The 14,405-nt window shown below is 46.9% G+C and overlaps 4 protein-coding genes across 4 annotated transcripts; 2 read left to right on the top strand and 2 right to left on the bottom strand.

Annotated features, from left to right (window-relative positions):
- The first annotated feature begins 1,006 nt into the window (after positions 1–1,006).
- Positions 1,007–2,076, top strand: POJ06DRAFT_68595 (acyl-CoA N-acyltransferase). Its single transcript, XM_056191397.1, has one exon. The coding sequence runs from the start codon at positions 1,248–1,250 to the stop codon at positions 2,019–2,021; it is 774 nt and encodes a 257-aa protein (XP_056045097.1). The 5' UTR covers positions 1,007–1,247; the 3' UTR covers positions 2,022–2,076.
- Positions 2,077–2,554: 478 nt separating this feature from the next.
- On the bottom strand, positions 2,555–3,692 carry POJ06DRAFT_294440 (uncharacterized protein; the record flags this gene model as incomplete). The annotated part of the gene is given in 5 exon segments (XM_056190473.1): positions 2,555–2,848; positions 2,905–3,011; positions 3,098–3,238; positions 3,258–3,502; positions 3,568–3,692. 5 exon segments carry the CDS (start codon positions 3,690–3,692, stop codon positions 2,624–2,626), a joined length of 843 nt encoding a protein of 280 aa, XP_056045096.1. The 3' UTR covers positions 2,555–2,623.
- A 4,048-nt stretch (positions 3,693–7,740) lies between these two features.
- Positions 7,741–9,639, bottom strand: POJ06DRAFT_68512 (NADPH dehydrogenase afvA). The gene is made up of 4 exons (XM_056191396.1): positions 9,178–9,639; positions 8,933–9,118; positions 8,653–8,858; positions 7,741–8,536 (listed from the first exon to the last, which is right to left on the bottom strand). Exons 1-4 carry the CDS (start codon positions 9,320–9,322, stop codon positions 7,760–7,762), a joined length of 1,314 nt encoding a protein of 437 aa, XP_056045095.1. The 5' UTR covers positions 9,323–9,639; the 3' UTR covers positions 7,741–7,759.
- A 659-nt stretch (positions 9,640–10,298) lies between these two features.
- On the top strand, positions 10,299–12,656 carry POJ06DRAFT_194479 (uncharacterized protein; the record flags this gene model as incomplete). The annotated part of the gene is made up of 5 exons (XM_056184955.1): positions 10,299–11,289; positions 11,358–11,677; positions 11,725–11,819; positions 11,883–12,174; positions 12,231–12,656. The coding sequence occupies 5 exons, from the start codon at positions 10,299–10,301 to the stop codon at positions 12,654–12,656; spliced, it is 2,124 nt and encodes a 707-aa protein (XP_056045094.1).
- Between the last annotated feature and the right edge of the window lie 1,749 nt (positions 12,657–14,405).

The following is a 14,405-nucleotide window of genomic DNA, read 5'->3' as shown; positions in this document are numbered from 1 at the left end:
CAAAGGGAATGTACCGATTACTTATTTTGGACGGGCACGGAAGCCATATTACTGTCGAATTCGATCAGTATTATATACAAAACTTGATTATTCCCTTATATATGCCAGCTCATTCATCACATCTACTTCAACCGCTCGATGTGGGTTGTTTTGAGCCGCTTAAGCGATCGTACGGCCGCCAAGTCGAGGAGAGAACAAGGGCAGGTACAAATCACGTGGATGAGTTAGATTTCCTGGGTCTATATCAAAACGCGAGACAAGAAGCATTATCTTCTTCAAATATTCAGGGTGGATTTAGAGCTACAGGGCTAGTTCCGTATGACCCAAGCCAGGTATTAAGTCACCTGTCACTCTCTTCATACACCTAGTCCGCAGAGTATTCAGCAACAAGGATCTCATTAAGAGCTATGGGTGCCTGAGACGCTGAAGACAATAGTCCAGTTACAACGTCAGGCAGAGACAATTAAAAAATATCTAAGACGCACCACCGTGAGTCAGCCAAGTCCAACGAATGTCGCAGTTGATCAGATGAAGAATTGCGCGGAAATAGCAATCTATCAGGCCGTGGTTTTAGATGACCAAACTTACACAACTGCAGGACACTGTACAACACCAAAAAAGAAAACGCGAAGTTCCTAAGTCATATATTACTTCGAATACTATTAACTATTTTGACCGGAGCAGAAGGTCAACGGCAGACACCACGTCAGGAAGAAATGGTCCAGGGCGAGAACCAGGGCACCCCAGATCTAGATGCAACGAGTAATAGCAGACGATGTGGGCGTTGCAAAGAGGTCGGACATAACTCTCGTACATGTAAACCGGATAAAGAATAATTTTTTATTCGCTATTATATTATTTAACTTTGCTGTGGATTGCTATTTAGAAAATAAATGGAATGGTCGGTTTTAGTGATCCGCTCGCTTGCCGAACACTTTATCATTAACATCAGAATCTATCTATTTGCTAAGTGGATTAATTTGAGGCTTATATAACTGTTCTTTTAGTGTGGCAGTGCGGTAACGGGGTTACCGGGCACAAGGTCGAGCGAGGTACGGAGGGATACCTAGGCTAGTCCCAAAGAGGAACCCAGGGTTCCAATGTTCTAATATATTGCGGGTAGTTATCTGTTGTCTATCAGCGACATATCTAGCCGTGACTTCAAGCTGACCCAGGACAGTTTGGAGTTGCGCAGCACCACTGAATCACCACGAACTGACTTGTCTTGGCCACCCAGCTCTTCCAGAATGTCGTTCTCCTTCCACCCGGCGACCCAAACCGATGTTCCCATCCTTGCCAAGATCTCCGACGATGCATTCCGCACCGATCGCCACACCCGGGTCAAGGCCTTAAACCAGACCGACTACCTTGAGAGTCTGATGTGCGGAGTCCTCGCATCGTGGATTCAACAATCCGATCGCTATTCAGTTATCAAGGCCACAGATGACTATACTAACGAGATCATTGGCTGGGTTTGTTGGGCTACTAGACGTGGAGACGAGCAGCAGCCACACACTGCTCCGCAACCGGGCGGGGGAAACGCCAAGACTGAAAAGCCGCCGCAAGATTCCATCAAAGGTTCGAGCGTAGACTCGGAAGTAGCGGTAAAAGAACGGTCAGAGGATCCGTTGCAAGTTCTTGAGTCAATCACCAATGCGGATATGGCTCGCTGGCAGAAGATCTTTATGCCAACGCCAACCACGAAATGCATGTATATCGTCGCAATCACTGTGTCTCCAGCATATCAATCGCACGGTGTGGGCTCTGCGTTGATACAATGGGGCACAAGGAAAGCGGATGCTGACGGCTTGTTTTGCTGGGTGCATGCTTCAGAGGCAGCTCACACGTCATTTGCGAAAAAGGGCTTTGAAGAAGTCGGAAGATTAACAGTTGATCTGGATAAGTATGCTCCGAGACCTCGTGATGATGGGGACGGGGATCCAAAATGGGGTCTTTATACATTTCGTTATATGAAACGGCTTCCGAAAGAGACACAGGTATCTGGAATTGGAGGAAAATAATAGCCTAAAATGTCTTGAGTTTAGTTTGATTAAATATTCACTTTTGACAACATATTAGCTGCCTAGCTTAGCTTCACAGATGCACTTGCTCGGCTCACACCTGTTACGGATTTACAAGGACAAAATGTTGAAATCTGCAATGATGGGCGGAGTTTCGGAGATTTGCATTCGGACTACGCTACTCGAAAACAGTGATATTATAAAAAGTTTGGGAACTGCCTCGGCAGCGTATGCAAAGAACAGCAATGTCTGAAGCTCGAGCTGGCCCGGACTCGTTGCGGTCAACACAAAAAAATAGTTCGGAGTTGCAGGCATGGTAGGGCCAACGCAACTCGACTACTGATGAATCTAAGTCCACGCAGTTGGTGGAGGTTACAGCAGACTAAGGTTCAGAGTATTACAAGCTATCTGTCCGGGTAATATTCTGCAAACTGTGGTTTTTGCGACTCATTTCAAGCAGGTGCACCTAATCACCTAACTTACTTAGACAAGTATCTTCGAATCAGGCAGCAATGGCCTATCAGTAATATATACAACGAATTATCCCCTAATGATACAAAATGTTGCATATGAAAACTCAATCAGAGACTGTAACCCGCGACCTAGACCCGTTGCACTTTACACTTTTTCTCGATACGCTCCATGGCAGTTCTCAACATGGCAAAGCGAAAGATGTCTTCGAACCAATCCTGATGGAAGAAATTCACGGGAGTGGCCTCTATATTGTCGCCACTTAGGATATGTGTGGTGATGCAATCCCCAAGCGAAATTTCCGCAAGGTTTGGTGGAACCTCGCCCCCAACAAATAGCCCATCTTCGACAATCATCTATACACTTTATATTAGCTCACATATTTTACATATGTGGCATGGTTAGTACTTACAAAAGACTGCGTAGGGTCGAGGAGAGTCTCTGGCGCAAGGGTCTCATCTTCCAGGCGGTAGATCTCAAGAACTACACTCGCGACTTCGCCAAACCAGGTGTCTTCCCCTATTTCAGCGGTCCAAATGGATTAGTCTGCAGTTGAGACCGTAAGGTGCGCTCTGCTTCTTGTATTGCGGCCCTTTTCTCCTCACGTGTCCCGTAGTAGCGGGTGGTTGGCGTAGTATCACGGTTCCCTTCATTGATGCACAATGCAATTCCAATTCGGCAGCGGAGGGCACAAACAGAAAATGAAATGGCTGCTCTCAGGCTCGCATAGGTCTGTGACAAGCCCACTTGGACTGCGACCCCCACTAGAGAGGTACTTTAACGCACCATCCCAATTCCTTGTTGTGGATGTGTCGCCAGTGTCCGTGTAATTTCTGCTGTCGTGGGCACTAAAAAGACCGCGCTTAATATTTGCATCGAGTCCTGGCATCAACTTGACTTTATCAGCGATCTTGCTGAGCATCTGGCCCACCATGTCGCAATGAAGCGGACTAGGGGCAGCCGAAACGATCGCTACTTTTCGAACACCATCGTACTGAAGTGAAGGAAATCTTGAAATTGTCAGTAACTTTGCCTCATTGTCGATAACCGCCGTCATATAGTGATATGTACTTACTTCGCGTCATCTTCTTCGAGAATGTCCTGAACACGTTCATATTCCGATCTGGTTGCCGGTGCCTCTTTTTGGGTGTCTGGAGAAAGGGGGCGTCTCACAGTGGCTAATAGTTCAGAATGAGCCATAAGCGTATTTTGGCGTCATGCTCCGACAGACAAGACGGCCTCAGCAGCTCTCGTGGCCAGGCTATGGCTTGGAGACTGGATCACACCCTGTGGCTGGCAACGCTCCAGGATGATCGCCGATCGCGCTCATCATTAAAGTTGGACCATGGAGATAAGTGGCCAGAGGCCGACGTGTTTTCAGCGCTCCAGGCATGCTACGGATTTACAAAAGCGAGAATGTTCAAATCTACGGTGATGGGCAGACGTTTGGCGATTTGGATCCGCTTCTGCCTTAAACAGTCCATACAAGTTTGGGACCGCCTCGGCAACGAACCATCTTCTCTGACGTCATACCTGCAGTGAGCCGCACAGGCTCGGTTAAGTATTAAAGGATCTGCGGGTTAGGGCCAAGGTACAACCAACACCGAAATCCATAGTCAAGAACTTAATAGCCTTCCTCCCTGTCTCGGTCGTGAACTTCACTGTTACTGTCTCAATGATGATAGTGACGAAGAAGTAGAACCTCAGGATCGCCTACCTAAAAGACCCCGATCGACCGCACAATCAGCAGTTGATGACTCTATCGATATTGTCGCAGCCACAGAAGTCTTCCCTGAAGAATCTGCTTCTCAGTTATTAGCAGACACGTCATCTGCTGATAACGTCTCAACTACAGCCGCAAAATTGCGACCGGGACCTGCAACAGGGTGCCTTTCGGCATACTTTTGTGTTACAGTATTATCGGATTATTAGTGGATCAATACGTGATCTAAAACTGGAAGAAGAGAAAGAGATCCGCCGTCAGTAAATTTACCTGGAAGACCTTCAATTCTGCTATGGAACATCAACTGGTGATACGAGACTTCACTGCAAAAGCATAGTATTGCAAATAGCATTACCGTATCGCAATCGGGACAGAGAACAATTAGTGCTACTTGGCAGTACACCGATGAGCTCTCACATCAATAATCTCCTCCGATGGACAGTAACAGAGTCGCAGCCTTTCAGCACTATAGAAAGACCAACTTTTCGCTCAAGTTTTGCAGGTCTCGTTACATTACCGTTTGGATCTCGACGCACTTTACAACGTCGGGTTGAGTCAGACTTTGCACTGTATCTTTTTAAAGCTGAAAGAGGAATCAGCTGCTAAATGTAGTACAATTGGACTTTCCTTAGATTTCTGGTGCACAATAATGGACGAGTTACGTCACCCAACAGACGCTGCATTGTCCGAAAGGTACGCTGTCATTGACGACCTTCTCGACTGCTCGACTTCTGGGACCGAAAGTAGGCGGCTCTGTGTCAGAGACAGGGGTGTGCGGAGTCATCTAATGGCTCGCATATCACAGTTGGACACTGTGGTATCGCGGCGACGCATAAGAAAATCGCGCGTGGGTACTCTTGGCCAAAAATATACCTTGATATTTCTAAATATATTGGTTCTTGTGACTCATGTCAAAGCCACAAGATTCCCAGACAATTAGCTACAGGCTTACTTAAGCCACTGCCAATTCCCAACCGTCCATGGGAATCTGTCGGAATCGATTTCTGTACAGACTTCCCGTCACCAAACGCGGTCACAACCGTATCATGGTCGTCGTCGAACGCCTTACCACAGTCTACCTCGAAAAGGTCTTCCCCTATCACGGGCTCCCAGAGTTCATTGTTTCTGATCGTGACCCATTACTCACGAGTCGCTTCTGGACAGCACTTGAGAAAATCTGGACCATACAACCCATGATGTCCACCGCTGAACACCCTCAGACGGGTGGCCAGAGTGAGCGAATGATTGAGGCCGTCAAGCAACTGATCCGGCAGAACCTGAACAACGATCATTTGGGATGGATGTCTGCCTCTACTCGAATTTGCCTATAATGACTCTGCGAGAATACGATCGGGATGACTCCGTTCGAAGCTAACTATGGGTACCACCCTAAGGGTCTCGATCGGACAACCTTTGGTGACGTTCCTGCAGCTGCATCGTTCTCCGAGGAACTCGAGAGTCTCTGGATCCGTGCCAAAGACTCAATGCACGAAGGCCAAGTCCGACAAAAGAAGACACCGACCGTCGCCGTCGAGAAGCTCCTCAGTTTAAAGCCGGTGATCTTGTTCTCGTCCGTACCCGTTCGTCCAAAAAGACTACACTTTCGGATTCGTACCATGGTCCGTATCGTGTACTTGGAATGGATGCACAACGTCGAGATCGTCCGTCCTCCAGGGGCTCGTTTTCACCCCATTATCAATGTCTCTCGCGTCAAGAGGTATCATGACGACCCGCCAGCCAACTCTACTCAGCTACCTTCAGAGGAACTTGAGGAAGACGTCTACGAAATTGACGGCATCATCGCTGATCGAAAACGAGGACGAACGAACGAGTATTTGGTCAAGTGGAAAAATTATGACATCTCACACAATTCTTGGGTTTCTACGAAAAAATGACGTTCGCTTCTATCGTGCTAATCAAGCTCGTGCTACTACTCATGCTGACACTTCGGCTAGTGCGTTTTTTATTTTATTACCTACCGTTAGGTCTTTCCTATATCCTGTGTCGTCACAGCCTCAACGGACGTCGTCGTCTTAAGGAACAGTGTTAGTACCTTCAGGATCCTTTGTTTTCCCACTGGGTTTTGTTGTTTCCTGGAGGGTTTTCCTACGCCTTTGTCCAAATGGATGTTTCCTAACCATACTCTATCTTCTCTTATTCTCAGTCACGAATATGATGCTCCACACCCTACCCGTGTCTTAGAGGGGGGGATGTCATGATATGACCAAAAAGGGTTAGCGTCTCGACAGCGTTGTCAAGACCATCCCGCATGTCCATCGTGGGATGTCTTCCCCGCACCTAGCTTCCGACTCCGCAACCAACAGGTCTCGGGACCAATGTTGAGGGGGTTAGAGATCGTTGGAACGGTAAGTAAACATCTTTCTCGGTCTTATGTCTAGGATCTAAGATCTCGGCAGGCTATGCTCTCCAGCGATTGCTAGCTAGCAAGTGGCTCGGTGGAAACGTTAATGCTTAGGGTATTGCCACAACCCGCAACGCCGCTGTGACCAACTATACCACACTTCTTGTGTCCTGTATCTTTCTTAGTTGTAGAGACCGGCGCTGGTGACAGTTCGAGTTCTACCATGACGCTGGTGACAGTCAGAGGAAGACCAAATGCCCCGGGGAGAAATGTGGTTCAAAGGAAATGAGCGAGATGAGAGCATACCAGGCTGATTCCCGGTACGGACTGATGTCCACAATCGCATGCAGAGCCTGGAATCAAAACTTGACCAATCACGTATGCACATTTTACTGGCTACAGCATACTAACGTCATATTGAAGGACTCAGATTCTTCATCCATCGCTTTCGACCTCCCTGCCACAGATGACGGTCCCTTTGATACTGGAGCTGCGTTTGCAAAGGCTCGTGGAGACAAGAGCAGTGATGCTGAATCCTCCGATCAGGGTAGCAATAGTGAAGCACAGTTTCACCAACATACACCAGAATCGCTATCTAGCCAATCGCATTGTGAGCTCGATAAATTTCCGCCACTGGATGTTCTGAAGGATGTGATGATCACTTATCACAACCATTGCTATAGACAGCCTTAGATGCTTTTTGGCCCCAACTTCAACAAGAGCCATCCAAATGAGCGTTCACCGTTGCTCATATGGTCGCTTATAGCGCTTTCATTGCGGTTATCGAGCAATCATACTTTGCTCTTCGGAAACTGCCGCTGTAGAGTACTATGCGGACCTCGCCAATGAGGAATTGTTTCGGGGCCTCCACAGCACTGCCGAAGCTAGGATTCCCACACTGCAGTCAATATGCCTGCCTATCACGGTAGAGTTTGCAGGTATGCAATGCTTCTCTGAGCTGTTTGGATCTGAATTAATCATTTTATTCATAGAAGCTCTGGAGATAGAGATAGAATCAGATACTACCACGTTTTGTATCAACATGGTTGGGATGAAGTTTCATGCTCATTGCATAATTTTGCCAAAGAGTGAAATTGTCAAGCAACACACTAGTCTAGAAGCTCATTACGATCTTCTAGAATAGCTCATTCTCTTGCTATTTCCAGTCCCTCTAAATCAGCTTCATCTTTTCGCTGCGCCAAACCGTCCTTTAAAAGCCCACCGAATCTGATTAGCCACATTTATCTCAACCCCCAGTTCATCCGCCCATGTCCAAACCAGTGCCGGATCTTTCTGAAAGAGACGCCCTACAACAGCAATATCTAACTCAATTCCATCATGTCCTTTCCCTTCCAGCAAATTATTTGCCATCGTCCCAGTCCTAATCTGCCCTACAGCTCCTACTCTCATGGGACTCCCCTCTCCCAGCGACTTCTTGATAGCTTTGGAGAACTCAGCTTGATACAAAAAGGGCGCTCCTGCAATTGCCTGAGCAACATGCCCACCTCCTGAGCTCACATCAAGTAGGTCAACACCATATTCCGCAAGAATTGGTGCTAATCTGATAGTATCCGACAACTTCCAGCTGTCTCCCTCAAAATCGCCATGTTCGAGCCAATCAGTGGCACTCAATCTCAAGAAGAGCGGCATGTCTTGCGGCATATTAGCACGTGTCAACTCGACGATCTCAAGGGTTAACCGGATGCGGTTTTCGAACGTGCCGCCGTACTGGTCGGTACGTGCGTTCGACACTGGAGACATGAAGCTATGCAGGAGATAACCATGCGCTGCGTGGATTTCGATCACATCAAATCCGGCTGCGATAGAGCGTCGAACTGCTGCTGCCCAGGCGGCCTTTAGCTCGGTGATATCGGCGAGGGACATAGCGATTGGGGTTGCGAAATCCGGGCTGAAGGGGATGGTGGAGGGGCCTTTTACGTTGTTGGGCCAGCCGCCAACCTATGAATTATCCTGTCAGTTTAGGTTCACATATTCACCGCTTCCAGAGCTGATGAGTTCTCCAGCACATATTTCCAGAGTGAAACCTGGATGGATGGTTGAGAATGGAACTATACCTCCTCGGAAGCGTATGCCCCTGCACTCAACCACGGAGCCAACGTACTCGCTTTACGTCCTGCATGCCCCAATTGGATACCAATCTTCTGTCCCTGACTATGTGAAAACTCTACAATCTCTCTCAGTTTCCCTGCTTGAGAGTCGAGCCAGATACCGAGATCTTGGGGCGTGATTCGTCCCTCCGCGACTACCGCAGTAGCTTCAACTACAAAGGGTACTATCAGTTAGAAACTAGGAGTTGACATGAAAGCGACTTCTCTCAGAAAATTGAGTACATACTCATGGCTAGACCCGGTCCACGCGATATGATGCCACCGAGATGGGCCATGTGCCAAGGTGTCGCGTGGCCATTATCGGCACTATATTGGCATAGAGGTGAGAGCATGATACGATTTTGGAGAGTAAGTCCGCGAAGGGTGAGCCGTGTGAAGAGTTTTGGAAGAGGGGCGCCATTGGGTTGTGGCTCTGTTTTGAATAGGTGTTAAAGATCAGAACAATTACTTGCAACTAATTGTGCAACGTACCTGAAGCTGTTCCAGATGGTGGATTCTGTGCTGGGGTGAAGTAGGATATCTGTGATGATAAGTTGAAGATTTCCAGATATGCATAGAGAATAAAGGAAGAACTCACGCCAGGAACGGCTTCGTTTACAACAGAGTGGCTTAGCATTCTTGGCTCTTGTTAGCAATGAGCAAGTAAAATTATTGGAAGACAAAGTCAAAATAGTAAGATATAAACTCGAAAAAAATTTACTCTTATATATATCCAACGGCGTTTTACTGTTATGGTATGATGGGTCATAGTTTGTTCGGAGTTCGGAGTAAACAATAACCAACTGCCATTCAGCATTCCTTACACATTTCGGCACCTGTAGACTTCTTCTCTTGTCCGAAGTTTTGAGGCCAAGGCGATTTCGCCTTGTGAATGGAATACCGACTGACGTCGGTAGAAGCAGAAGCCCTCGAACTCCGGATGTTACGTTGTCATCTACTGCGAGAATGAGAATGGCCACCATGAAGGTTTTCAAGTGGTACTGAGAGAGGCGGTGCGGAGGGCAAGGGTTTTTAGTACAGTAACCCCCGATATAAGGATCAGTGAGATTAGAAATAACCCCGTTCTTCAGGATAATCCTTAAGATTCTGTCCCCTAAACCCCATGTCCCTACCTAAGGATCCTTATATAAGGTCTACTTTCTATTTCGAGCCTCTCGATTTATGAATGCACTAAGTCAAAGCATGACTATCTAATCAATGATAATGAGGAGTAGTCGGAAGTTATGCCCTATACCCAATCCGGTATAGATTTCGGAGTTCGCTAAAGGGAGCTAGCTACCTACTAGTAGGTAACTTACCTCTGAACTCCGAGATCTAACCCAAATTAGAAGGCCGCGAAGGCTGTTCGGACATCAAATATGTTTGAGCAGTTGCTGCTTAGTAAATCTTCTTCATTTTATTGACACTTACCAATCTGAAGATGTCATCTTTGCCAAACCCCTACGGAGAAACAAAAAGATTTTAAGAAGAAATGTAAAGAGACAAGCCAACTGTTTACTCCGAAGGGCTTTATAAGCAGCCAACTAACGTGCAGCCAACTAGTACAGCCCAACTAGGGATCCAGACTTGCAGTCAGTTTCAGGTACATTGCAATGCCCCAAGAGTTACGTGTACGTCGAAACGGACAATCGCAGGCCTGCGAAGTCTGCAGATTGTCGAAGATTCGTTGCGATCATGCCACTCCTGTATGTGGGCGATGTGCCCTCCGCGGTTTAATATGCGTCTACCATTCCGCGCCAATGACCAGATCACGCAATACAACGTCAAGGATAGAGACGTTGCCCAAAAAAAGGTCATATTCGTACAATCCAAGTCTAACGCTCAAAGAACAACAACCATCGCTTCATGTCAACCACAGACCTGCTGAAACCTCTGTGTTCGTGAAGGCCCCTACTCATTATGGAACGACTCGCCTTTCGGCCGTTTTCTCCGCGAGTCAAGCCGGCTTTGACTCCGTCATACCTGATACACTGGACGAAGACATTCCAGCTAGTCAAGTAACCGCTGGGAATTTCAATCTGACCACTGATCGAGATGCAGCCAAGAGGGCTCAAGTCAAGCAAGCTGGCAAGATCCTGCTTTCCTTCCCCACTCCCCAGACATGCGAAGTGCTTCTTCAACATCTAGACACCACCATCGATATCCACGTCTCGCCAACAATGATACGTCAATGTCTGCAACAAGTGTGGTCAGAATATGGCTGCCACCTCAGCCATCCAAGATCTACGAAAAGAATCATGGAGATGTCAAGCGATCTGTGCCAGAACGGGAAATCGCCGATCGTCCTCAGCGATGAGGTAAGTTGGTATAACTGGTTTGGGGGTCCATATCTAAGATGGGAGATGATTGCGGTATTATACAGCTACTTTGGGCTTGCCTTTAAATGCCTGCAGGAGTGGGACCCAGTTTTTGAGCTGCCGGAGCTGCAAGGTTTGGATCGCAATACAGCCGCAGAGAAAATGCGAGTTTGTGCAGCAGAGTGTCTTAAGGTCTGTGAGAATATAGACACGAAGATGAACGATATTATGGTCATTGCTTTGAAGAATACCTGGAAGCTGCATAGTATGATTGCCCCCGAAGGAAGTAAGTCAAGATCCAGAACCTTAAAGCTAAGTACACATTGGAATAGATAGCTGACAGCTATGCCTTAGGCAACGAAATGAAACCCTGTTCCGGTGTAGTAATAAGTGCCTCTGTAACAGCAGGCCTCCATCGTCTCGCCTTGGTCACAGACGAAACCCCTCTATCAGAACATCGGACCGCCTTATCCGCATACGGCTATTTCCTCGACAAGAGCGAGAGCATATTCAATGGGCGGCCTCCGATGCTCACTCTCCAGTACTGCATCTATCGTCTTCCACTTGATCTGAGCGAAGATGATCTTTATGGAACTCCAGAAGAGTTTGCTTCTGGAAAGGCCAGGTTGGACTCGAATGGCTGGGATACGAGTGGCCGGATACACACGACTACTGTATGTTGTTCATGTTGAGATTTTTATGCAGCTGCTGACAAACTTAGTGGGTGCGAGCGCAGTGTCTGCAAATACCCATCCGGGAGGAAATCGTTGAGCTGGCGATTGGTGTCAATGTGCATTTTACAAAACAGCAAATAGAGTATACTATCCTCTTTCTCTCCAACTCCTATCTTCATTACTACCCCATCTAACGCGTTGTCAGCAATCTGAATACAAAACTAGATGAAGTCGTAGCCTCGTACCCTGCGAAAATCCAATACCGCAACCGCCAGCACTGGGTCCAGAAGAAAGCCGCACGCGAGCTCTACATCGTCACTTGGATCCACCTCGATGTCCTTCGCTGCCGCTTTTTAATCGAGAGGCTCAACGTCTCACGTTCTTATAGTACTGGCCAAGCGCTACTAGATGTTGCGCAAGAGATCATGAAAGAAGTGCTTTGGTTCTGGCTCAATCGGGATGAGCTACTACATTTCAACTACTCATTCGATGCGCTTGTAAGTTTAAATAGCTGCTTTGGATTTGCAATATAAATAAAACTAATGTTACATAGGTTGTGTATCTGGGTATTCCCTCATCAGGGGTCCTCTGCGAGGAGTTGATTAAGTCTACTAAACAAGATCAAGGCGGAGCCTCTCTCAACTTCCTCCGCTCAGACGTAATCCAGTCTCTCACCATGTTCGTTGGATTCTTGGAATGGATTCGGCCGACTGACAGTAACTACAAGCTGTGCTGGAAGCTCAGTAAGGCTATTAAGAGGATCGTGGACAGCGTTTTAAATGCGCCTTCTCTGACGATCCAATCGCAGCAGCAGCAGGCACAGTCGCAAACGTACTTTGATTCACTTGGGAGTTATAATAGAGATAGTGATGTTATTCAGGATGAGTCATTAGCGGTAGGGATGGATGATTTAGATGATTTGAATTGGATGAGTACGATTGATTGGACGCAAGGTGAGTGGCTTGATATGAATCAATAAGCTATATTAGAGAATAAAAGCTTTTATTTTAGACTATATATCTGCCTATAAATAGAAGCGTAGAGTCAGGATTAGGGATAGAACATGGTCCAACACACAGCCTCCGCAACCTCAGGTTCCCAGTATGCTATATCTATAGCAAAGATCAACCAGGTAGACAGTGACGGTCTCGAAGGCTAGGCCAGGATAATACACTAGAATGAGAGGTGGCCCCGCTTCTGGTTCAGATCAACGCTTTATTCTCACCATGCTCTACCTAATTTCCTTCAGCACGCATGCCAGAAGCTGTGCGATGCGAACTCTAAGTGTCATTCGAGTGCTGGTACTTGACGTTGCAGTTGAGTCGTGTGGCTATCCGTGAGAGGGAATGAGCAAATTGAGTCGATATGGCACCACGACATAGACGGCGGACGTTGCATAATGATGACCCGATAGCAATCTAGAATAGAAACTTTCGAGGAGTCTTGATGAAGCAATTGCCGTTTAGCTTTGAGAGTGATCCAAAAAGTATAGAAAGTATGCTTACCGAACGTTATCCATCTCTCTCCCGGCCTCTGACATAGGTACCTGACATGACCGGCTATATTTTTGCGCCGCCTGAGCAAGGTTCAGCAAAATGACACGGTCGCCTCAAGTCATGCAATTGAGCGTACTTGCATTAAATCTCCAAATTCATAGCTTCGTTTGTGTCAGGAATCCTCCCTGAGGATCTGGTATGATACTACGATGGATGACGTAATAAGCCGCAGACGGCGCCCCTGACGTCACGACTGCAAAATCTTTTCTCCGTGTCTGCTTCCGATATTACGTCATGAGTTGACGTTCCTTTCGTTTTGGGTCTTTGGCAGGATGATGTCAATGTACATGAATAGTGATTTGTTTGTTTGCTTGTTTGTTTCGTGCGCCCGGCTTAGTCCGAGGCTAAAAGCCTTTGTTGCAAGATGGATGCCGGAGAAGTATATATAACGAAGGGTTAATACCCACTCTCCGTCATAGTTGATACTTGATACTCTAAAATATATCGGCAAGCCTTCACGTCCATATAGTATTTAGGGTTCCTGACAAGAGAACTCTCACAAGAAGCAACTCCTATTAATATTTTCCATCAAGACTGATTTGAAGACAGTTTTGGCTCTGCAATGGTGCAAACTGCCATTGAGCGTGTGAAGGATAAGTGGAAAGTTCAAACTGTCTAGGCGTTGAGGCTGCCGGCTCTTTCATATTTACCATTTTGTGTCATTAGGGAGCGTAATTCAAAGTATATTAAGTACAATACTGGTACCATTGCTTGCATGATAGATACTTACCGATACCTATGTATCGTTAACCATTGTGGGCAAGTTCCACCTACATATATTTACACATATATATGAGTTACAGGACCTCCGTATTGTAGGGCTGTGTCGAATGCGGATATCCGGCTAATCTGAGCGTATCCGCCGTCCGCCTTCGCAAGTTTGGCGGATTTATATCTGTCATCCGTCACGTCATCCGTCATCTTGTCGAATAAATCCGCCTTGTAACCTATACATTACTACGCCTTGGATCGAATAAGTCCAAATAATAGCCTAATTAGGTTAGCCGGCCCACAAATCCGTGTGCATTTAGGTAGGGGTTAGGGTGATCCAAAAATTTGGCGGTTTTCTAACGGCGTGTCGGTTTTTACTGTCCCGCACCATATTCCGTTCTTGGGTTGTGGCACGTCAATATGTCTATAACACGGCATGGCCATCTGTGTACGAAAGGTCA

Source organism: Lipomyces tetrasporus, assembly GCF_029532465.1.
Source record: "Lipomyces tetrasporus strain NRRL Y-64009 chromosome Unknown POJ06scaffold_3, whole genome shotgun sequence".
Taxonomy (NCBI): Eukaryota; Fungi; Ascomycota; class Lipomycetes; order Lipomycetales; family Lipomycetaceae; genus Lipomyces; species Lipomyces tetrasporus.
Note: the sequence above shows the minus strand (reverse complement) of the source record. Positions and strands in the feature narration are given on the sequence as shown.

What these genes read in the sequence shown, in the direction of transcription:
- POJ06DRAFT_68595 (XM_056191397.1), top strand. Translation starts at nt 1,248, where the DNA reads ATGTCGTTCTCCTTCCACCCGGCGACCCAAACCGATGTTCCCATCCTT.
- POJ06DRAFT_68512 (XM_056191396.1), bottom strand. Translation starts at nt 9,322, where the DNA reads ATGCTAAGCCACTCTGTTGTAAACGAAGCCGTTCCTGGCGTGAGTTCT. An exon ending in ACCATCTGGAACAGCTTCAG is followed by an intron (nt 9,119 to 9,177) that starts GTACGTTGCACA and finishes TATTCAAAACAG; the next exon opens with AGCCACAACCCAATGGCGCC. An exon ending in GGGCATACGCTTCCGAGGAG is followed by an intron (nt 8,537 to 8,652) that starts GTATAGTTCCAT and finishes GATAATTCATAG; the next exon opens with GTTGGCGGCTGGCCCAACAA.